Raw genomic sequence first — 25144 nt, 5'->3', positions numbered from 1 at the left:
AGGAAATGGTTCAGGGATGGTCATACCTTTTGAACTTGTAGATTACAAACACGGCTAGTCCCACAAAAACGACAGAGAGGAGCATCAGCATAGCTGAACCACTGTGACTGGGAGTGAGGTCCACTAGGGGAGCTGCAAGAGAGGAGAAGGTTAGAGCCACCCCAGCCTGAAGTGAAAGCTGCTCCCTCCAGAAATACAGTTCATTCTCCCCTCTTATTGCACTTGTAACAGGTCTCATCTGTTCACATGTTTCCAGACCTTCTCTCCCTTTCTAATCCACCTGGGAAGAAACACGGGTTCAGATCACTTGTAGTGCTAAACATACCCCTTGATATGAAGTCCCACAGCTTTCTCCTTAGAGGCCTTCTCTGGCCTATGAGAGGATGCCCGAAACATACTCTCTCATACTGCAATTACCTAAGGTAGTTGTAAATGAGGTCACTTGGGTACCAAACCTGGCATTTTCTGGCTGATCCTCGAGCTACCCGCGGGCTAACTTGTCAAGCTGGCTCTCTATTTTGTGTAGAGCTAGTCTGAGTAGCTCCCAATGCACAGTGAATAAGGAGTGACTGGCTCCTCAGTTTTACTAAAGAACAGTGCCCACCTAATGTATTGTTTTCTGCTCAGTCCTGCTGCTTCCTGACCAGAAGGGCAGTACCCTTCACAGACACTGCCTCAGTGTCCATGGCAAGCTCTTGTCATGTCTCTGATATTTTTGTTTTCTTCCTTTATCCCTTTCCTACTCATCTGAACACATTCTACTCTCTTTTCCCTGGTGCCCTGACCTCTCTCGCACAAGTCTTCCATGCAAGACAGTGCACAGATTCAAGAGAAAAAAGAAAAAAAAAAACAAACAAAAAAACCAAAACACCAAAACCAATCCTAATCAGACAAAGAGTCTCTCTGTACTTCTTCTCAGAGTTTTGCTCACCATTGGGTCATAGCCCTTTGAAAAGTAAGGTCATCCAAGCTATGCAGAAGTGTGGATTTCCCAGAAATACAAAGTGAATTGTATTAAACAGAGTTTCCAACACACACACACACACACACACACACACACACACACACACACACAGAAAGGCACCAAGTATCCAAGAAGTTTCACACCTAGGTGCAATAGTGTCAGTTGTTCATACAGACACTAATACAGCATCCTGCAGACATGCAGCTGTAGCTGTGCCATTACAAAGAGCTAACACACAGAAGGTACTGTCCTCACTGACTGTTCTGCATTGCACACAGAACGTGGCATAGGTAGTGCCTTCCTATGCAAGGCAGTGAAAGTTGACTTGAACCACTGGCAAACACAACTTTACCTCTTTCACCTCTTCACGTGCACTGAACAGACCCATCCTAAACCAGAGGAAAAATGCATACAAGGAAACACACACATACAAGCAAGTACTTACTAATGCACACATACCACATGTGCACATTTTTTCAGTTTCACACCCAGATTGATAAAACCAAAATTTACAAAGAGAAGTGAAAAAACTTCTCCTTTCCACACCTAGCAGGCTATCCTCAGAAAGGTGAGGCATGGGGATGAAATAATCCACTATTATTACACATCCTTACACATCTCCAGTCTGTCCCCTCTCCATCTGTAATTTTGTGGGTCTCTGCAGTTCTGTGGGATGACAAAGTGGCTTTCCAACCAATTCAGATTCAGCATCACTCAAGGTTCTTGCTATAATGCTGCACTGAGAGCCCAGTAATAAACAGCTATTTAACTGTTTTGTGAGGAATATTGGCATATTTTACTCTGCCTTGGAGTTGAGGTTGTTGTCTGTTGGGCTGGAGACATTGGTTTGTTTTTTATCTCATAGAAGAAGGAATGAACATGACGAATTAATTGCAATCTGTTGTCTATAATTGCCATAAATGGATCCTTCTTCCAGTGTGGGCTGAACAAAGAAGACAGAGGTATGAAATGTGCTGAGGCCAATGCCTGTCATTCTTCTGTGCTCCAGGGAATGTACATGCCCACATACAACACACGCTCACAAAGACTCATTTCTACACGTTCTGGTGTTGAATATCCACATCAAGCTAGTTTAGATACCTGAACTTTTGTTCCTTGCAGCTTCTCTGCTGCAGAAATTGCTGATGGGCATGGCCAGCCACACACAGGGGGGAACATACATGTGCACTGAGGCATGGCAACATTAATGCAGAAATACATATACATACATGAATACTTTGAAAAACACATGCTCAGCTTTGTTTTCAGCCAACTACAGCCCATAGCTGTCAGAATCCAGCTCAAAGTCATAGTAAAAAGGCTGGGAAAGAAGGGATACCACAGACCAGAGCAGAACCTCTGCACCCTGTGCATCCCCCTGGATTGTGTTTTATAGGGACTGTTTCTGGGGCTGTCTTGTGTTCCAGGTTTACCTGCTTTATTTTATTTAATTTTTTTTAAAAGCTTGGATTTTTAAAGGACAATTCTTCTTATTCCCTGACAACCAAAACAATAGCTTTCAGCAGAGAAGTAAATCTCACATGGCTTTTTATCCAATTTTAAAGTATTCCCAAGTTTTGATGTCATGAAATTGGGCCTTTTACTTAGACAGAGAACAGAGTCATGACCTCTGCAGCTTGTTAAGGAGTCATATTCTCTCAAAGACCTCACAGTGGCTGCTGTCTGGGTTTTTTAATACCTAGTTTGCCCATCTAAGCTCATTTTGCATTCTTACTGAATCCTATTTCCCCAAGAGACAAAATCCTGTAGTGTTCTCATAGGACTCTGTGAGGTCAGTCACAGCAATCACCAGTGGCTTAGAAGGGAAGCACAACAAAGCCTACCTTGCAGAACAAATGAGTGTTTGAATATATTATGATCAAACAGTACTCATTCCTGGTGTTTGTGTAAATACAAATAAAAATGTGCATTTTTGGTGAGCACAAAGAGTGTGTCTGAGCCAAACACCCTCTGCTTCAGCCTGAGCTAGCAAGAAACAGAACAGCGCATACCTGGAGGCCATACTGGTTTTTAGCATGGCAGTAAGTCACAGTGATAGACCCTGCCTTTTGGTTCAGAGTGGCAGACAAGGTTTAGTAGCCTAGAAAAGTGCTGCAGTACCTCCACTAATTACATGGCTTCAGAACTGGAGCTACCCAGACTTTAGCCAGCTCTGAACATGGAGCAGCTGGAGACCCTGTGTACTCCCTCACGCACAGATGTCCAGAACTGCTCTCTAAGAAGCTGCAGGAGGCTTCTACAAACAGCAGAAAACTTGGATCCAAATTCACCTCCTATAAAGGCAGAGCTGGATAAGTGATTTTAAGTGTCCTCTGTTTCCTGTAGATGAAATCAGGAACGTCCCTTCAGTAGCAAGGGGTAAAGATGAACCTTTCCAGGAATATCTAATATGATTCTTTCTTGCTATAATTTTTTGAAGAAGACCGACAGGATATTCAGGGCCAGAGTAGTCATACATAAATGTTCATTCAGGATTTGACCTTGACTTTAATAAATATTGATCAAAATAGAAAACAGCTATGTGCATTGGCAGAGTAAATGTCCAGAGACAAATTAAAATTATGAGCAATTGCGGGTAACTCCATTTTTGAAGCTCACATTAAGATGCTTTCAGATACATTTCTTTTAAGAGATGGACACTGAGCATCTTCTGAAAGCATGTATTGTATCTCTGGTCATTGCTGAAAATTCAGGCCAAGGATTACTTCTCTGATAACAAGTCTCTTTTTCCTTACTTTATAGACAAGGCTGCATGTGGACTGACACCAGGTTGGGCAGACACACAAAGATTTTTGGAGAGCAGTTTGTTAGTACAAATGAACTAAAGCTTTTAGTTTGCAAGTTAGCAAAAGAAGGTGACACCAACTGATCAGAATTATCAGCAGCTCCTGGGGAAAATGAATTCCTAACAATCCCAAGCACGGATCAATTTGTCTCATCTCTCGTAATAGTTAAATAAGGCCTGTGCTGTGAAACGAGGTTTTAGTATGCAGAATAGACAAAGACATATGTAATTAAAGGTTAGGACTTTGGAGATGACTTATTTTGAGAGAGGATTAGTTAAAGTCCAAATGGGCTAATCTTTTTTTTGTGCATATATATATTGATTCTAGTCTTTTAGACTGATGAACAACGTCTGAACTGTGTTTAGTAGCTTTGAATGTTTGTTGACTCTAGAATATCTGTACATACCCAAGGCTAGCTGGTAACCTTTGCCCTGTGTGACTCAGGCTGAAAATGCCATGGTGCTGCTTACCTGTTGAATATTTCAGAGATAGCCACAAAGTAAACATTTCTACTGGTTCTTATACTACATTTCTGCCAAAACCAGTAAATTCTTTCACGTAAGAAAACAAATGGGTTAGCTTTAAATGCAAAAGTCACTATATTTTTTTGGTGTGATATAAAAAGGTGAGGTAAAATAGGCATTTTAATGTTTGCCGACACACTGTGTTGTTACTGTGGTATAAAAATAAGAAATGTTTAAAATTCAGCTAATAGCACACTCTTACCATCAATCTATTGCTTGCTGTGCTACAGAGTGACAGAAAATGTATACACAAAAAAGGGATACTAACCCGCTGTTAAATGGGCAGCATGGACAAGGATTCGAACTCCTGGCTTCAACTCAAAATGGACCAGATTTTGGTTCAGTTTCTGGATCAGTGATTCGGAAATCTGGGGGAAAGAAAAGAGAAAAAAAGAAATGCATTTGTTTCCTGACCACTGATTTAGATTGCCAATAGGTGGGTAGGAAATGGAGCTGCGTGCAAATTGAAGATTTTGCAGAGGTACCAGACTTTCTGAGCACAATTTCCTATCACCTTACAGAGGAGGAATTTGTGAAAGCTGACACCTCTGCCAGTACTATGTACAGAGTGGTTTGTGTACAGTTAGCAATGACTGGTATCAACAAGTAGCCCTGTCACATCTCTGTAGGAGTGGCCCAGCAGCAAACAAGCCCCAAAGGAACATTACACCCACATGTGTAAGTGTCTGCAGGACCAGCCAGCAGCAGCACATCAGTGAACTCATGTATTATTCAAGTAAAAATAAACATTTCAATTGTTAATGCTCATTTGCTCATAATAAATAACTTCTTGCTCATTGACTGGCCAGTTCCAAGATCTTAGAGTATGTACATAACACGTGATATAACTGAACAAAAATTAATCTGTTAGGTCCTTACCACAGCTTGCAGTTAATTTTCAAGTTCTAAAAGCAAATTTCATTTCATCCAGCTCTAAGTTTCAAGCCAGCTGCTCCCTAATCAGTAAATATGTACCAGATCCAGCTTGAATCTAAAAGTGTTTACTGACCACAGAATGTGGTTGAAACAAAATGCACGGCCCATCTCTTCTTCTGGGTTACACACACAGAGAGAACTCTCTTTCATGGGAGAGACATTTCACAGAGCCTTCAGATCACCAGATTATGCTGCCATAACTTTGATGACATCAATAGAATAGCAGAAATGAAGCAGGTTACTCCCCCTTAAAGTACACAACAGAAAAGATGAGTATTTGCTGAGGTAAGACCCTATAAATCTGTATTTGTACAGTGAAGAAGCCAAACTTTGGCCCCATCTGTTGGTAAACATTCATTTTTTTTAAGTAATTTTTTCACAATATGCCCAGAGTCACTTTCTCCACATCACACTTAATTACATCCAGGAAGTTCCAGGCATATTGCCATTAAAAGCAAAACATCTAGGTAGATTAAACAAAGAATGCAAGCCTATAGACATGGTGTTGATTGTTTGTTGTGTGTCTTTTGCCTGATGTCTCATGTATTTCACATTTTCCTACGGCAGTGATCAATTTTCCAATTGAACATAGTCGTTGTTCTGCATGTTGGTTTAATAGGGAGAGGTGGTTGGAAAAATATAACCCTTAATATAACCCTATAACCCTTAATATGCATTTACTGAGAATGTGTTTTTATTGCCAGACCAAGAACGAGAAGAACCGTATTCTAGTGCTCACCACTTAATTTAATTTGTTTCAAATAAATCCTTATTCTTTCTTGGAGATTAATGAAAAACTGTCAGAAAAAAAAAATTCCAATAATTTTTACACCATATTTTCATGTTCTTCATTTTTGTCTGGGTGAGTTATTTCAGTAAATGCTATCCAGATATGATTAGATGTTCCTTGGCTATCATTCATTACAGTACGAGATTTATCTGCTTCTTTTATTTTTTTAACATTCTTAATGGTTCTTTCAATGCTCTTGGCTCGTACACTTAATTTCTGGCTTGAATAGGTGCCTTTGGTTCAATATCAATTTGGCAATAACTCTTACAGGCATTTTATTTATATTTTTAAATATATTTCTTTAAAGTTACAATCTATTTCATGAGTGCCAGAATGAGCAGTAAATATATTTTTTCCAATAGCAAGAAAAAATACCACCTGCATTCAAAGAGCCATCTGTTGAGCTCAGAGTAGCAGGGAGAGTGACACAAAGATGTGCAGTTCATGGAGAAAGCCTGGGAAGCAAATTATATCTCTCTTGAAGGATTTGAGCATATTAATAACCAAGATTGACATAAAAAGTTTTTCATCTCTAAAACCAGAGCAACAGTTGTAGATTAATAAGCTGTAAGCCAGGTACATTAATGGCTCAAGAAAATAACAGGAAAAATATAATTCTGGCTATATCCATTCCCAAACACAGCCTAACAGCTCTCCTCCATAACCCTGCAGAAATTATTTTCCTTTGTGCTCTGACATCCTGCTGCTGCTGGGGCAGCTGAGCCTCTGGGAAAAAAAAAAAAAAAGAAAAAGAAAATGGAAGACAGTAAACTGAAGAAAAGAGCCAACCACTTTGTGTCATTCCTCTTCAGCACATTGTGACAGCTGCACAAAATGGCAGGAAAACAGCAGAGGTAAAAAACATACATGATGCCTTCTATACAAAGAGAGGCTTAATGTGATGTATGACTGAGTCTGCAGCCAGCAAAGTAGTACTGAGAATGGTTTTGTCAAGGATTTGGGTACGAAATGGAAGAACAGAAGGATCTGGAGAAAGCCAGCATGAGAAGGTACAAGAGACTTTGTTGGGCACTAGTGAGTTGAAGGAACAGTGAGATTTGCCCTGGCCTGCCCATGGTGCAGAGTGAAGAGGGCAAAACAGCAGGAAAATGACAGCTGAGAGGTGCTGTAGGCTGCCTCCCAGCAGGTAAGTTGTGTGTGAGAGAGAAAACTCAACAAGTATTCCTCTCTGCAAAGGAATAATAGGAAGGGGAAAGGCAGTAAGAGTTAACTAGTAAGAAAAAGGAAGAAAGACAGAAAGAAACAGTCACAACTGAAGTTTATTATTGCTGTATTGCATTGTTACTTGATTATGAATGAGGACTTGGTTGTATGACATCCTCTACAAATGCATCTCAGACTAAAATTATTTTTGCCTGAAAACATCAGTGTCCCAGCAGAGGATTGAAATAGCCATAATTGTTCCAGGACTACACACAAAGTGTCAAAACTGGCAGCAACTGTTCAGGCTGCTCAGAGTATAAGGCATATTTCCTTGGCTCAATTAATTACATGCACTCCCAGTGGCTTTTTGTGTACAGCCTTTTTTTTTTTTTTTGCCTCAGTCTTTATGGAATCTGAACAAGTGAAAAAAATGAATAACAGACTAAGACCTTCAAAAGTGCCAGCAAGAATTAGACATCTGCCTTCCTCAGGCAGCTCTGGAGATGCCTAACACACACTTCTGAGGGAAGAACAGATGCATTCAGACATGTTTTTAAAATGTTTGCTTGCTTGGTACAATGTTTTCGTTTTCCCTTATGTGGAAAATAAGATTCTCTTCAAAACAGAGATTCAGACAGTGAAAATGCATTTCTGTACTTCTAAAAATTATCTGAAATAGAAATCATACACAATGGCTTACAAAAGTCAGTATTTGAGGTCAGTGAGCAGCTTACACACACCTAAAGTGCCAAATTCACAGCAGGTCCAAAGTTGGACCTGACAATGTTTGTGGCCCTCACATGATCCCAAGAGGACCTGTGCACCACAAGGTCAGCCAGGATATTTGCTTTGAGCTTGGAGAAGAGGTTCTTCTGTCTTTCTTACTCTGTTAAGTCTATTTCTACCTCAGTTTTCAGACTTTAATCTAGAAGTGGTTCTGACTCATATAATTTGTTTACAATACTAATAAAGTATCTTTGAAGTAAATTTCCATACAAAGGTTGATCTCAGTTGCTGAGGTAATATAAAGGTTTCAATGGGGAACATTTTGACTTTTGTGCCTCCCTTTATTTCTGCACTTGAAGCGGTACCATGGATGCATTTTGGTTTAAAAAGCAGAAAAGGAAACATCAAAGTACCTTGGCCTGTTTAAAAAATAGGAATGCAATTCCAATTGAACAGTCAGACCTTCAGCTGGGGAACAGGTTGGCCTCAGGCCTCTCTCTGTTTCTCTCTCCCTCCCGGAGATGCAACTAACTCAGCTGAAGACAAAACTTCTCAGAATAGCAAGCTCCTAATTTATAGTCTTCAAGAGTCTCTCTTGTGAAAATAATTAGCTTTCAGAATTAGTTTTGGTCCTTAACTGAGCCTCATTGACTTTATCTGCTTCATTTGCAGAATTAAGCATGATGTGCAAAAATAATTCAGTAATAGAAACCATTCTTCATGTATCATTTTTCATCAAAGGACACATAATGAATAATAATAACAGACAATTTGTGAAAGGAAAAAAAAAGAGATTCCAATTTAAAAATGGAACAAAACAAAAATTAATTTGGCTTCTCTTAGCATTTTGTCAGAATTAGGACTGTAAAAGAAGCATGTGCACCAAGAAGCAGAATTATGACTGAGAAGGGCATTTTCTCATACCCTTATTGACTTTTCAAACCTCTGGTGTAAATTAGTTTAGACTAATTGAATGTGATTCAACTGTGCCAGTATGCACTAGCTAAGAATCTAGATAATGTTATAGATACCATGTAAAGATCTCAACTAATGAGTGCTACACTTCTATTCAATTCATTGAAAAAATCAATAAACAACTAAGGAAAGAATTATGCACATTGATTTGATAGGAAGCATCTTGAACCAGCATTACAAAAGTGAACCAGGAGTCAGGACCAGAGTGGATCAATTTAAACTGTGCCACTCACCCTGAATAACCTTGGTTACATCACATGAGGCCTCTAAAGCTTGCTTCTCTTAACACTGAAAAGAGCATAATCACCGATTTACTGGGTCCACCAGGAATTTCTTTAGATCTTTCAATGAAAGATGCTAAATTCAAGCTGCTGTAAGTATCCAGAGATGCAGTGAGAGCACAAGGCAGAGGACATTCCTGTGGTTACTCTGGGACAAGAATAGACCAGCAGATACGAACCCAGAGAGAACTTGGACATAAAAACCAGGATCCACTTTTGATGAACAAAGGTGACCAGAAAGAGACTTGACAATCAAGGGCTGCTCTGTACACTGAGCAAAAGATGACAAGGTGAGAGGGCTGATAGTAACATGGCAGGAATTAACTCAAGGATATTAAGACAAGAAATATAAACAGCCTCTTCTACAGCACACAAGCAGCTGATCAAGAAAAGCTGGCTATGGAAAAAAGCCCCCAGTACAAGGTCTTTGGGTTCATATTATCCCACTCTCTCCCCACCTGCCTTTAGTTTTTAATACTGGCCCAACCTCCCCTAAGTACCCAGCGGAAGACTTGATCTGCATTCTAAGGTACAGATGTTAAAAAATCTCTCCTAGTAAACACTATATGATTTACCCTGTATATCAAGCTTTTCCTGGAATTTAATTTTCAGGACTGATTGGTGCAATTTTCTGTAAGATTTGAAAGTGTTCACTGGCATGATCTCGTTGCTAAAAATATTTTGGTGATGGGCATATCTGAAATACATCAGAGAAAAGTACTGAAAGTAAATATGCTGAAAGACTGAAGCTTAGGAGGGGGGATGAAAGAAAAACCCAAATGATAAAAAAAAAAAAGAGAGAAGCTCCATCAGCTAAAAAGAAGCAGATGTATAAGTAAATCTGCTTTAAGGAAAGAATCCTAAAAGGTATATGCACACAGGTTTGCTGAATACCACTCTCCATAGTTTTAAATTCGCCAGAGATATCTCATCTCTGCAGTTCATCACTGTCCATTTGATATTCAGTCATCCATGTCATTTCCCATCTCTTTGGCTGGATACAGATACTGGCCACAGTTGCAACATGTTGAGCACAGTTGGGTACTAGCCAGCTGATGTTGCTATTTGCCACTGTCTCCATCGCACTTGCTACATTGCTGACAGCTCTTCTCAGAGAAAAGATAATTGGCCTCAGATTCCATTAACTAGTTGCTCCTACCCCTATTCTGCATTCTGCTTTTACAGTTATTTTGAATAGGCCAGGTAAAATCATGCAAATGGAGAACTAAAGGGAAATTCAGGATAACACTGAAACTTGTACTTGATACGAAAACATCACTTCAGAATTCTCATGTATCTTCCACTTATATCTCATTTGACTAAGAGAAGATGTATTTGCTGTGTTTGACAAAAAGCCTCTACTAGCAAGCAACGTGGAGAGAAGATAATTTGTGAAATGCATAAACAAAAAGATAACCCTTCAGAATCCTCATATTGAGTAAAACTGTACACTGAAATAAACTGAGTAATCGTAACTACCCTCTACTGGACTGTAAGGAGAATATTTTCCTAGCGAGCATTCATTTTGAATTGGATTAGTGCTAAAAATTACTCAAAAATTTCTTGAAATGTTACTAATTAAAGATTCGCCCTTCAATGAAAGGGAAGAATTTGGTGCTTTTGAAGTGGCAGATCTGAATTCTGTAATACTTACGTTCACCAAGCCTACCCATGAATGTGGTGTAACAACTCTGTGCCAGCCTATGTATATGACAATAATCGGTACTGTGTATGCACAGAAAAATAATTTTGAGAGTGGTACATCAAGTCAAGGAGAAAATGATATCTACCATTTACCCACAGTCTCAACAAGTGCATGAGACACAAATGCATCACCCTAATGGAAAACTGCACGGAAATGTATATTCATCAAATGTGATGCACTTCCACAGTCCCACTACAACTGTACCAAAAAATTCATGGGTTACTCTGTTTAGATTCATAAAATATGGCACAGAGGAGTATTATTGACTCTGACAAATGGGAAATTAAGACCTGGAGATTTTCAAAGGATAGCAGACATCTAACTGCCCTTGAAGTCAATGGGAATTATGTACCTAGAGACCACAGAGTGGCTGGACAGAGACACCTAAAGTTATGCTTACAAAGCCAAATGAATATGAACCAAAAAAAAAAACCCAGATGAGCTTAATCAGTCTTAAGAGGAAACAGCAAAAAAGTAAGCCCTTCATGGTCATTAGATATGTATCAGATTTATTGGTAAATGTGAAAGTCCATGAAACCACACATACCCTTCATAGTTACCCTTGGCAGAACAGCGGTCTAGCTCAGGTGATGAAATACAACTCGGTTGAGCAAGTTTCCCAAAATCCTTACAGGTTCACAGGTTCCCTGTGACAGACATGGCTTGCAGCAACTTCAGGAGTTTCACTCCATCATCTGTCCTTAGCCTTGGTTGTTTTAGCTAACAAAAGTTAGCATGCACCACCCACATGATTTACATGTCTTCTCCCTTTCAAGCCCAGGTTGGATGAGCAGAGCATTAGGACCACAGAGTGTCCCTGGCCTCTGTTCTCATACCTGGTATGTGAATACAGTGGATTCAGGGCTGTATCACCATGTCTATGTTGTATGACAGTAGCTATACATGCTGACTTTAGGATGTTCTAACTAAAAGGGAAGAGAAGGAGGGGGCTATAGCACACTTCATTCTGCTGGTAAATCTGTGCCTACAGTGTCCATGGTGGATTTTGCGCCCTTCTGTTGTATTTTAGTCACTTTCATCAACTTTTGATATCGAGAATGAGTTAGGTTTTCCCTTCCTTGGGTACTGAAACAAAGCCTTTACAGAATAGAAGCATTTAATTCTGTAACTCTTTTCCAGCTGGTCTATTCTGACTGCAAGTCTTCCAGGGAAAGAAATTATTTGTCACTGCATCTCTGGATAGGTTCACTACGTCTTAGGTTTGGAGACCTGCTGCCATATGTGATATAACACCCTGAAAAAAAAAAGAACTTAAATTATTAAGTGCTTCCTTAAGGACCCTTATTCCACTGCACTGTTTGTGCAAACTATTTCCATTTTGTCCCTGCATACTTTAGTTTCTCTTCTAAATTATAAAAAATAATTCAGGACTGTAACTCCTTTGGGTGTGCACCTGCAAACACACAAACTTGTATACGTGCCTTTGAATAGCTTGTTCCTTGCTCATGAACACAGATTTCTATTCCTACCAGAAAATAATGCTATGCATTATAAGTACCTCAGAAGCAACTTAAGCTGTAGTCATCAAAAATATCTGCTCCCAGTACTCATCCCAGGGACTTCAGGCACAGGCAGAGGCTGTTGAATGAGCTTTGAAACACTTTGGGAAATGGATAATGAAGGATCACAGGCAAAATGGAAGACAAAACAGAAACAGTATCAGAATATGCTTCAGAGTAGAGGGTAGAGACAACTTTTGTGGCCCTCAGGCAGCTGTCTCACTGAGAATGATGCCATCTTTTTCTAGAGTAACTAGGAAGAGAATGTACTAACCACAGACTAGTAAGAAAAGCATTCTGACTATCCTGAAAGGGTCAGGGAAGATATTTATTCACAGGAAACACCTCTGCATTTGCAAATAGCAAATAGGTTCTCTCTCCTCCAAAGGTTACCATTTGGACCCTGCAGTAGGCCAGAGAAGTTGATGGAGTTACACTGAAAATTACATTTCTTCTTGTCCATAAAAAGGGTCATGAGAGCACTGCCAGGGCTTCCCTTCTTCACAGCCACAAAGACTCCATTTTTACAGGAAGGAAAAAGAGAGGCATAAAGAGAGGGAGAAATAGAGTAAGATGCCGACTGCCGGAGGGGAGCAGGGTCAGATGTAAATTTTAAAGTTTATGGACTGGCTTCCTTGCCAATTTGTGAAGGAGGAAAGGAGAAATGGGATGAAGGAGAAAAGGGAGGAAAGATTTTGCAGAGCAGTAAATCTCCATATTTTTTGTTTATTATATAGTGGTGAAAATTGCAGAGGAAAGTCATTTGTCAAAAAAAATATGACAGTTAAGGATGCTGAGCAAGGGGAAGCATAAGAATATGGGTGACTTAGTGGTTCGAGGCCCATAGCTAAGTTAACAAAGCTTGATCCATGGACAAGACATGAGCCATGGAGAGGCAGAGGTACAGTGGGACTTCCCTCAGGAATAGTTATCTTTGCCCCTGGAATCTAAAATAATAAGCTGAGAGACAGCAAAGGAGCTATGGGACATGGGGACATAGTTTAATGGTGAACATGGCAATGTTAGGTTATCAATTGGTCTCAATAATGTCAGAGGTCTTTTCCAAATTTAACAACTCCCTGATTCTATGATATTTTGGGATTTATGCCCAGCATAAGGTTCTATCTTTTAGTTACAATCATGCAGGTCCACCTGCTTGTAGGGAGATACAGTCCTTCAGTTGTGATAACCTGTTACAGCCTTGCAAAGAGAAAACAACCCATAGTGGCTCAACCCCACTTCCAGCATCATGAAGAAGGCAGGCAGATACTCCAACCCCATCATTGTGCCTTAAATTAGCAAAGTTCTGAATTGCCCAGGTTTACCACTTAGCTCTGTCTCCAGTGCTTTCTAGATTCCTGACAGCCTCATTAACTTTGTTTTATGAAGTTACTCCAGTTCATGCAGGCAAGAATCATCCCCTGAATCCTTCCTACTTTCTTCCTGCTTCCATGAAGCAGGAATACATGATATCATAGAAATTTATGCCAAATTAACATTACTTAGGGAATCCAAATGGGAGTTTAAACCCCCAAATACAGCTCCAAAACCTGTTTCCAGTGTTGGCGAGAAGAAAAAAGCCCACCACCAAAAAACCCACCACCACAAAAAACCAAACCAACCAAACAAATAAACTATAACAAAAAACCCCACCAAAACCCAAAGAGGGTGTAACATGTACCCCAGTGAATCAGATGCATTTCTACATTCATTTGTATCTATATCTATCTATATATATACACTCAAAAATGCATAAACATGCACTTCTACAAGTAATGGACACAATACCTGCTCCACGTCTGCTGCTGTTCTTTTTTTTTCTCCTGTGGCATCTTGATATGGTAAAATGAAGAGTTCAGCAGATGTGGGCAGACCAGGGAGCACCGCGACCAGAACATGCTTGCTTGAAATACCTGTCACCTGATGCATAGACAAAGAGTGGACAGATAAGCAGATAAACATGTGGATGGCACTGAATTCTGAGGCTGCCTTTGTTAAGGCATCACAGTATTTATACTAATGATGTAGGGTATATCTGGTACAATGGAGAGAACTTTGTTAAAATCCACTGCAGGTGAAAAGTTGGCAATTAATAATTTCCTGATCTAAGATGTATTACCATGTTCTCCAGTAAAATATGCAGGCTCCTAAAGCAATAATGATAAATAGACAAGCTAAAAGGAGCTCTTAAGTAACAATTGCATATGGTCCCAAAATCCAGACATATCCCATCTTTTTTTTTTTTTTTGTCTTGTTGGCTAAAAATCTAAAGCTAGGACTTAAATCTCCTTAATTCTGACATATTAGACAAAATTCAGAAAAAAGTACCCATAGGCATCCCTAACAGATTCATCTCTGGTCATGGGTTTTAGTTGATGCAAACAGGATACTACACAAACAGACTGCAGAGCTATTACATAGAAAAGGAACCTAATTTGTCCCTCAGGAAGTTTTGTTAGCCAAAGGAAGGAGAAACAGAATTTGATGAATCTCCCTCCATTGCCTCTTTGTGCTGTGAATTATCCAGTAAATGCACTTAAATCTCCAGGTTTTGATTTAAACCTGTTTTCAAGTGCTGAATTTAGTAGGTCACTTTTAAAGGGAAAAGAAAAAGTGCCCTCAGAGATGAGGACAGATCACAGCAGCTGAATGCACCACAGAGGTTCCCCTACAGTAAGGACTCACAAGCCTCTCAGACATTAATTGGGCCTAAATCTATTTAATTCTTCTCCATTGGTTCAGGAGCAAAGACTTGGAGGTGCTCATTGAAAGAAATGGTGGATGGAGGACAAGGAGTCAGCAAAACTGATCACAAATCACCATTTTCTGAGCTAATTCTGTGGATAACCCCAAGTGTGACTGCTGACAGTCCAGGGATAACCCCTTGGAGCTATAAAACGGGAATCCTTCCCCTCCATCCCTCACCAAGAAAAAGCACAAGGCTTTGTTGCCCCTCCCCTTTTTTTTTTTTGGTTTTGAAATGTGGATTTAGAAAAAAAACCCAAACATATAAATATATAAAAGTCTCTTATATTCTTTTCCAGTATTCTGTGAAGTCAGGGCTTGCATTATTTTCACTTGCCTAACAGGTTGCTTTAACATGTCAAGAAAACAACAAAGTATTACCAGTTAATGGAAAGCTTTCATTTTCAGAGGCTGGGAATGACTTTTTTTCAGAGGTGGGAGACAGGACTCAGAAAATCAATGATATGAGCAAATAGTTATGATCATAACACAAAATACGATATTTTGTGATAATATGAAATTACCCTTACTTAGAGAGAAGATCAGATTTTAGTACAGACCTATAATTTCATATGCAGAATTTTTATCCAAGTCTATGGTGTTCTGTAATAAGAATGCAATTCTTTAATAAAAGCTCATAAAAGTGTATAACACAGCTATAATTTCCTATTGAATTATTTAGTTATTTGACTCATTTTTATACAGTTTACTTAACTGTCGTAGACATCTCTGGGGTTTAACTTTTACAGGAACTCTCACAAAGGCTTGTTTAAGGTGAATCATTTAGCTATATTAAGACGGATAATTAGCTATCTATTTTTTTTTTTCCTTTTTACTCAAACAACAAAAAGGCTGTGTTTTCACTGCTCTGCTTTGGATATGTAGCCTTGTTACTGTGGTTTTACAATTCTTCTGTTTTTTATGGTTTGATTTTGTTTTATTGAGTTGTCTATATTCTGAAAATTCATCCTGAAGATAAACGGATCCTTGAATGCTTGATACAAACATAAATATGTCAGAAGAACAAGCTAACAAACCTCAGAAAAATGCTATTTTTTCCCCTTTCCTCTTCTTCTCCTGTCTTTTGTGGAAATCTCAGAAAAAAAGTCTAAGAAACAATCCAAACAACTTTGCGTGCACCTCTCTGGTGCACAGTGTTTTTCTAGACTTTTTGCACAGATGATACCACAAATGTACATATAAGCTTGTTAATAACATCTGCAATACTTATATACTTTCAAAATCTCAGTATCTTTATGCTTTAAAAAAAGCAGAAACCCTGTTTCAAACAGTTCCTTTTGCTATTTTTCCACTGAGCTGAGAAACTCCAGCCATCTCTTTTAACTTTACATAGCTTCTCAGTTTGAAATCCAAATCTTCAGCCACACTAGAATATTTTTATTAATATTTTTATTCTGTTCCCCAACTAAAGAAGGAAGTTCAGAGCTTCTCTATAGCATTGATGGGAAAATCAGCACCCAATCCTGACCTGTAAGCCTCATGCTATATAAAAGACAAAAAACACTTTACTGTGGGGCTCTTCTATGTAGTAAAAATTATTTTCTTTTTGGTCTTTTAAGTTTTCTACAGTATATTTGTAATCCCATTAGAATAGCACTACCTTACATGGGAGGCTAACTGAGCACCAGGTTGTCATAGGATGAGATAATTTCACCTATCTAAAATTTAGGATGCTGGTCTCAAACACTAGTCTGTTCTCCTTTTCCGGTTGGTAGGAACATAAACACATCCTGAGAGAACAGCTGATCCAGTCTCAATGAAGAAACAAAGCAGAAACTAAAACCACTGTAACACAGTTTATGCACACAGCTTACCTCCACCAGAGCTCTCTTGACTACTCTGCTCATGTCCCTTCTCCATTCTGGGATATCTGGGTTGTGGTCATCAAGGTTCGGAGAGAATGATAACCTCAGGGACTGAAATTTCTCTGCAGATATAATGACATGGTTGATGAAAAGACTGTGAAATGACTTATTGCTAAATGAGGGGTCAGAACCCAGTGAAATCTGCTGCAGCCCATGTTTTTCTTAATCAACCTGCAGATGATGCACAGACTGTCATAGAATCCAGCAGTGTGCCCAAGAGACTCACTGAGAGATCTGGAGAATCCGAGAGTGTCACAGAAATGAAAGAGGTGATCAGTCCTTACTTGAGTGGATGAACAGCACTGCAAGGGGAGCTGTCTTGGGAATGTAAATATAATGTTACCTGCATCTTGACTTGTGGAGCAGCAAGCACTGTGAAGGAAGCTGTGATTGTACTCTCACAGACATGCCCCAAACACTCTTAACTGGAAGGGGACAGGGATAAATGTGGGGAGAGGACTAGCCTTGAAAAATGTACTTAACCTCTATTGATGTTAACAGAGATGCCCCCACTGATCACTATGACCACGTGCTTAGTACAAACAGCTACAACGGGGATTCCCACTGTTTTTTAGGCTCCATCTACACTCTGTTGTATTTGTGTGCCCTAACTGCTTCTGAGGCACAAGTACAAGGTCAAATCAGTACGGATTTCTGTGCAGAAATGCAACACACAGCACTGATTTACCTTTCAAGCTGAGCAGCTTTTGTGTGAGTTAAGAGGCCTCTACTGGCCAAGAAGGGGGAAAACCAGCTCACAAAATGAACTAACATTTTGACAATCATGTAGGATGATCAGATAGCGACAGAGCAGATGCAGAGGTTATCTGGGAAGGGGATCAATGTTCTGCAATCATGTCAGTCTAATGTCAGTCAGTGGCCTTCAGAGATATTATGCTGAACTGACAACACTGGAACTGAATTTATAATCTTAAAGACCTCTTGTTGCTGCCAGCTAACCTGGCTCTCTAGCTGTAGACTATGGAGAATCCTATGTGAAATGAAAGGGGAAGAACTCACCATACACTGCAACAGTCTTTGTGTCCTGAAGAATGGTGTTTCCTGCTGAGACCTGAACAGTGATGGTGTTCATGCCTTCCACAGAAAATGTGAATGTGATGCTCCCTTCCAATGTGATCAGTGGCTGCAAATACATCATAAAAGGAAAAATTAAGTTAATTTGGCTGAAAAGGAAAAGCAAAAATGAGTTTGGCTCTCTAGCCTATTGGGATGCTTTGGGGAGTTAGTTCCAGATTAGAAACTTTAGACTTAGGTGGGATCCTGTGACATGTGAGCTAATTTTTTAGAAAGGGCACAGGAATCCCAGACAGGGAAATCCTCCTGAAACTCAGAGTAAGGCGCCTGTAATTTCCAAAGGAGCTAAGTTCTAAGATTCCAGTATTTCCTTTCCACTTAACATGTTGGTTGTTCTGGATCCCATGCCCACTCCCCAGAGAGGCCCAGATCCTAATATAAGGGCCTGCAAGACTCATTGCTCAGGTATCACAGTCCTTTCCCAGATCTAGTTTAAGTGCTCAGGTATCACAGTCCTTTCCCAGATTTAGTTTAAGTGCCTTGTTTAAAGTGATTCAAGGAGGTTGTCACAGAACCAGCCAAATAAAGATTTTTCAGTTGTTGTCTCATGTTATTCTTGGACATGAAGATACCACTTTTGGTAAATCCTAGTGCTTGAGAGGACACAGATTCCCTTAGCTTGCTTTGCTAGGCAACCAGTTTATCAATGAGTTGTGTCCTCTTTTAGCAGATTCTGCCCTAATTTCTGTTTTCACTTATTAATGATCTCTGGGTGTGATCTTCAAAGCAGCCAGTATGAAGTCAAACTGTTGCCATTGTAGTCTGTAGTAAAATTCTCATTTCAATGAGAACAGAATTAGACCAACTCTGATCACTTACGAGCTTAGGAGATCAGAGAGAAGGTTAAGAGGTGACAATCACAGTCTGTAAGTACCTCTAGGGGGAGATGATTGCTGATAGTACAGAGAGTTCTTTAATCTACACAAAAAGGCATAACAAGATCCAACAGCTCGAATCCAAGACTAGATAAATTCAGACTACAAACACTGTGCATGTGTTCAAAGCTCAGAATAATAAGCTGTGGAGAAATAGTTGGGGGGAAGGGTCAGAAGGAGAAGCAGCAAATTCTCCATCATCTGAGGAAAATTATTAATACAAAACAACAACAAAAGTCAATTTCTGCTTTAATCACAAAGAGTTAAATAAAGCAGAAGGTACGGATGAAACTCTCCAACGTGCATTATACAGAAGATAATCATGTGTGGTTATGAAGGTCCCTCTTGGCTCTGCAAAATCCATGTGAATCTCTCCCCTCAGAAACTAATTAGGGTTTCTGGGTACTTCAGCCACAAACAGACGTGAAGTAACAGCTACAATGTCTGTGCAGATTTACCAGGACTGGAAGCACAGAGGCAGCAGAATATGATGGATGATACCCTCATACCTGAGCAGAGCCCAGAGGTAGGGAGGTGTGTTGGGAACCATTTCATCCACCTGCAGCACATAATAATAAAGTATTTTTTGCACATGTGGTTTAGCATAGAGTGCTGGGGCTCAGGACTGGGTTCAGCATATTTAAGGGGAGGCACAGAGCTAATGGCAGTCTCTTCCCTTGTTACTCACCAGAGAAATGAGGTTTAAACTCTAGGGCTATGTAAAGTCAGTTCCAGATATAAAAACAGCATCAGTTTGACAGGTTATTTTCCTTAAAAAAACCTGCCAAAACCCCTACATTTTTTATCTTCTTGTTACTGAGGAAGGGAGGGTGAAGAAAAATGTACTAGAAACTCCTCCAGATTTTGGTTATCTATGTTCACCTTGGAGGTAATGCAGGAAGAAAGCTATTTGCAATTTGCATGAAATGGCAATAAACCCTACAGAAACACAAAGCACTACTTACATTTCAGTGTTAGTACCTCAAAGAACCATTAATACCTTGCTCTTTGGTTTATAATTTTCTTGCATACATGACTATATAGAAGCATTCCCAGATCCCTCTCTCCCTCCCACTTCAGTCAGAGGGCTCTTCCAGGATTATTTTGATCTCTATCAATCAGGAATACAAACCTCTGTGTTGTTCCCAAACCACCAGACATAAGTAAGTGTTCCCACTTGGCTTGGCCACAGTACTGCTGTGGCATTGATCTCCTTGTTCTTCGTGGTGACAAAGGGCAGAGATAAGTGAACATGTTCCAAGGGGCCTGCAGAGACAGAAGCAGCAGGTGAGCCCTCCATCTGAAATGTCAACCTGGGAGGGATACCCATTGGTTTAGGAAAGAAAAGTCTTCCAAATCACCATGAGACATGACAGAATGTTTTGGCTTGGTACCGTTTTTAGAGAGGCAGGAGCCTCAGAGCCCCAGAGAACAGGAGCTACTCCTGTACCTGGAGCTGAAAAACCTGGACTCTCTACAGCATGAACCTCATAGAGTCAGGAGCTTTTATGACTTTAACAATAGTGGCAGAGCCCTGTTGTGTGAATATGGCCTTCACTGGGAAGACATAAGAATGTGCAGGATAAACAGCTTCAGTGGACATGGAGAATCTCTGCTGATTAAAACTGCTATGATTTGGTGAACTTCAGCAGAAACTCTCTAAATAGAGTTATTCACTGAGTGCCTGGATGTTAATGTTACCTTATATTCCCTCCTTTTCATCAATAAAGTCTTTTATTTCTTCAGTATAAACAGAACATAATTGATTCAACAAGTGACATTATGCTCAGGGTTACACATTTCCCATTTTCAGGAGACACATGGGCCTTTGTTGTTAAATCTTGTTCTATGGATTATTTTTAAAAATGTGTTCTGACTGTTCAGCAAGAGAAAAAAGAAATTGTCCCAAGTGACAGAGAATGAAAAAGAAAGAAACCCCAAGTGATACTGGGACATGGGTTCCTTAAACAGATTAGGGCCACATCTGCATGTCCCATATCTGTGAGCTCCACAGTGATGAGAACCACAGTCATAGCCTTGCATTGCTCCTGTGGAGTTGAGATTCATTGCTAGAGGATTTTACATATTTCAGGAGAGGATCTTTCAGGCTATAACCAAGGTATGAATCACCACTCAGACCTTGCTTTTCAGCCTAGAGGAACACCACACTCTGGAGCAAGCATCCTATGTAGCACAATAGGCAGAGAAAAGAAAAAATCTCCCAGATCAGACTGTATAAACAATGTCAGAATAAGGACCAGTGTTCCTGATTTCTTACTGAAATGGATCTTTCTCTGGGCTGTAGACACAGTCGCTGCTTAACCTGAAGCAGTCCAAGTAAGAGTTATCCATGATCATACTAACCAAAGTCTGCTATAATCAGACTATGGATCATTTTTCCTTTTATAAGCAGCAGTCAACACTCTTGAAAATTCAAGAGAAGACACAATTTCACCCATATGATTTTAATGACATCCCCCTTCTCAGACCCATTTCCATGACTAGGCTGTGCTGCTTTCAGCAAGACTCTAAGACCTGAAAAACAGCAATTTCCCAGTCAAAATATTTCACAGCTCTGGTATCCTTTGGGGTGTTTGTCAAATGCCCAATGTCAGCACAGCCCTACAGGGGAACACATTTCCTAACACTGGGTGCAGTGACAGCTGTGACGATGGAGCCCATGAAAAGTTGATACACTCCAACGTAACTGAACTGCTGTTCTGAATAGATCCCAAATGATCCTGCACAGCAGAGTGCCCAGCACCTCCTTGGACCTTCACCATATGCTGGCTAGGAAACAACATAAAAGAATGGCTCAAGCAACCCAATTTTGCCTGAGTATTTCTGGGCACACAGCACTTCGGTCAAGGTGGTTGAAATGCTGAACTGTTATCTGGCCAGCAGATGGGGATAGCTCACTCTGGATTGCCCCTCAGCTTGGTAGAAGACTGCTTTCACACAGGTAAGTTTGAAGAGGATTCAAGAAAATTAATTTCTGAGCTTCATGCAGGGCCATGGAGGCTACAGACCTTCACCTGCCCCAGGAAAAAACTGTGTACAAGTCCCACACAAGAGAAATGGAGAAGCTTCTCAAAAGGCTCATTTGTGCAGGTGATGGTTTTCTGAAGCATTCAGGTAAAGGCATAACTAACTTTCCAGCAAAAAATTTTCACATCAGGACAGTTTAGAGACAGCCTGTTGCCTGGAGCAGTTTACATACAGAAGTTTACACTTTCCATCCAACTCAAAATGCTTCTATCTCACAGTAACCTGCATTTCTGGACCAACTGCAGCAGAGGCACTGCTTCTGTGCACTGGCCACATGGCTGCAGCAGGATGAGGAGGGCATGGGATGAAGCCTTTACTCTTATCTTGGAGATCACAAGCACTGACCTTCAGTGTCTGCAGTTTTTCCCCAGCAAGACTGCTGGCCATTGGCAGGGAAGGGTGCTGGAAGGCCCAGATCTGGCTGCAGACACTCATATATTAACCCTCTAACTAGTGTTCACCCAATTTGTAGCCCTTCTTAAAACTCTGGATATTCAGGATGCACACTGCTTTTCTGTGGATCTTAGCAATACAGTGTGTGTGTCTATTTTAAGGACAGATATTTTTATAAAACTCCCCAAAGGCCAAGCTCAAACCCCCCAAGCAAAATACTCAGCAGAAGCTGAGTGGCAATGCAAGTATTCAGTTAGGATTTAGAAGCTTTTGTGGATCAGGGTGTTAGACTCTGAAGGAGGCTGGATTTACTGCACAACTCTGTCCTCAGTAAGTCTATTGCTAGTCTGAGTGGCACCATGCTTATTTATAACCTGCTCTGAAGCCCCTAATTCTTGTCATGGAGAGAAAGGTGAGACACATTCCTTAGAGCTGTCACTTCTCCAGGGATTCGGGAACATGTAATCTGGTAATGCCTATGCTGGCATTACCTATACAAACCACAAAACCATAAACTATCAGCTGCTAAGTCACACAAACAAATTAGAATATTGTTTATTCCCTGTACAGTTTAAACAATCAGAATGGTTCATAAGCCTTCAACGTCTCAAGAAAATGAATTAGAAAAGCTATACAGCAGAAAGACACTATGAGTGAGTGAAGGCTGGACACGTGCCAACTGAAGGTGCTTTTGAAGGGAGACATTCAGGGAGATGCTTCTCTAGTGTTCCTTCATAAGAATCCTATCTCCCACAGCCATACCTCCCACTGCTCCCATCTATGGATACAATGGTGCACTCTGAAAGAGTTGCCCTCTTTCCCTCAAGAGGCAGTTGCTTTCATGCTGTATGAACTAACTCCAAAACTAGTGTTAAACTATATGGAATGTGCTAAATTATCTAGACAATATGTCGAGTAAATTTGGTGAAGGGTAAGCAGTATTTCTGTAAACATAACTTCATGTTTTGGAATTTCATTTTTTTCTCAGTTTATCTGGCACAGAGGCACACCATTGCAAACATAAATAATAAACAAAAACCCCGCAGTGTAAAAAGAAAATTATGGCCCCAAACAAAATCCATTAGGAATGTTACAAAATTTCAATAAATAAGTTGACCCTTTGAGTTCATAACTATGTGCTAGAATAAATATGAAAGAATATTGGTTTTATCCAAGAACTTGAGATACATTTCAGTTGTAAATCAGACACAGATGAAGTATAAAAATGTTAAAAAGAACAGCAGAAAAGCAATGTGAAGATGACATATTTTTCTTGCAATACTATTTAATACAAAGATTTTGGTTCCTATGACAACAGAAAGACTAAAATGCACTGTTTTCCATCCCAGAGGTGGATGTATTTCATTAGAGGGCAAAACACATGTACAAAGTAAGAGAAAAGTGATTAAAGATCCCTGGGTTTCTTTGTTGTTCTGGAAGTATAAGCTTGCTAGTGAAAGTGCATTTCAGAAAGGGCTGAACAGTCCTTTGAGGAGTCCCAGTTTAGACCACCCTAAATTAGAGGTGGAACATCATTTACAAGGCAGAAGTTAATGGTTAGACTCAATGATCTTAGAGGTCTTTTCCAACATTAATGAATCTATGATCACACAGTCTGGAATCATCAGTCTGTCTGGAGGACAGACGAACACTCATCATATCCCATCTTGACCCAGTTGCAAAATTCCAAATGTCACCTCTAACTACAAGTAATAATGTTTTAAAGAACAACAGAAGCCAACAACGATTATGAACATACATACACGTTACGTGCAGGTAGAGGACAGCGTTGTCAGAACCCAGGCTGTTTTCCACCAGCACAGTCACCCGGAATATGCCCACGTTCTGGTAGATGTGCTTGATCCCATCCTCTGTTGAGCTGAGATTGGCATATGACACAGCAATGCCGTCTCCAAAATCCACCTGAATGAGGGATCTCTGGAGATCTCCCTGTAGTGACAGAGAAAGGATTGAAACAGGCTCTGCTTTACTTTTCAGAGACTGGATCGGTGAGGTGATCGAGACCAACTGCAGGATAGTAACAAGGTCTGATGTTACCAGAGGAAGGGTGGTCCCTTCATCAACTTGCTCAGTAGTCCAGTGGACAGAAAGTGAACCCCCCCTGAGGCTGACTCAGCTGCACTGTGAAGGAGGTGTCCTCCAAGGTGTGTGCTGTAGCCCTGCTTTCCCTGTCATCAGGGGGACTGGAGGACCTGATTCCTTTCCCTGGGTTACACAGCCTGCACTGAACTCTCCACCAACCATGGCTGCTAAAGGTCCCTTTCGTGTAAGATGCAATAACTTGTCTTACATTTAAACATCCTCACTCCTTTAGGAAGTCCCCCCAGTGGCTCTGCATGATGTTTATGCTGGCTATGCTCACACTTGCTGGCTATTGCTACGGAGCAGCTCGCTCCACAGCCTGGCTGAAGCAGTAGCCACTGCCTGGAATGACGGAAAATTAATAGCTGAGGGAAGTTCATAAAATTGGCTGAAAGGACATTTCATCTACTTTGGTTTTGTGTCCTTTTCTTTTCTCTTTTTTCCCTCTTTTCCTTTGAGAGAGAAACAGTCCTCTGGATTCCCAACTGAAATGAAAGGTACCCACGTAAATGTCTGGGATCAGGCAGGTTTCCACATCAGAAAGAGATATGTGAGTGCATGAGACTATAGGAGGGAATTATAACAGAAGCTTTATATTCCTCATGTT

General features: G+C 40.3%; 1 protein-coding gene across 7 annotated transcripts in view; it reads right to left on the bottom strand.

The window, feature by feature from the left end:
* LOC116790290 (VPS10 domain-containing receptor SorCS1-like) overlaps positions 1-25144 on the bottom strand; it is a 271838-nt gene that overhangs the window by 3557 nt on the left and 243137 nt on the right. For all 7 annotated transcript variants that reach the window (XM_032695112.1, XM_032695117.1, XM_032695115.1 and 4 more), the window contains 7 exons: positions 24198-24384; positions 20126-20259; positions 18044-18167; positions 16973-17085; positions 14181-14312; positions 4564-4663; positions 27-132 (listed from right to left, as the gene is read on the bottom strand). In XM_032695112.1, coding sequence (XP_032551003.1) covers positions 27-132; positions 4564-4663; positions 14181-14312; positions 16973-17085; positions 18044-18167; positions 20126-20259; positions 24198-24384 — 896 coding nt within the window. The remainder of the gene's footprint in view (positions 1-26; positions 133-4563; positions 4664-14180; positions 14313-16972; positions 17086-18043; positions 18168-20125; positions 20260-24197; positions 24385-25144) is intronic.

This window comes from Chiroxiphia lanceolata, chromosome 8, assembly GCF_009829145.1.
Source record: "Chiroxiphia lanceolata isolate bChiLan1 chromosome 8, bChiLan1.pri, whole genome shotgun sequence".
NCBI lineage: Eukaryota > Metazoa > Chordata > Aves > Passeriformes > Pipridae > Chiroxiphia > Chiroxiphia lanceolata.
Note: the sequence above shows the minus strand (reverse complement) of the source record. Positions and strands in the feature narration are given on the sequence as shown.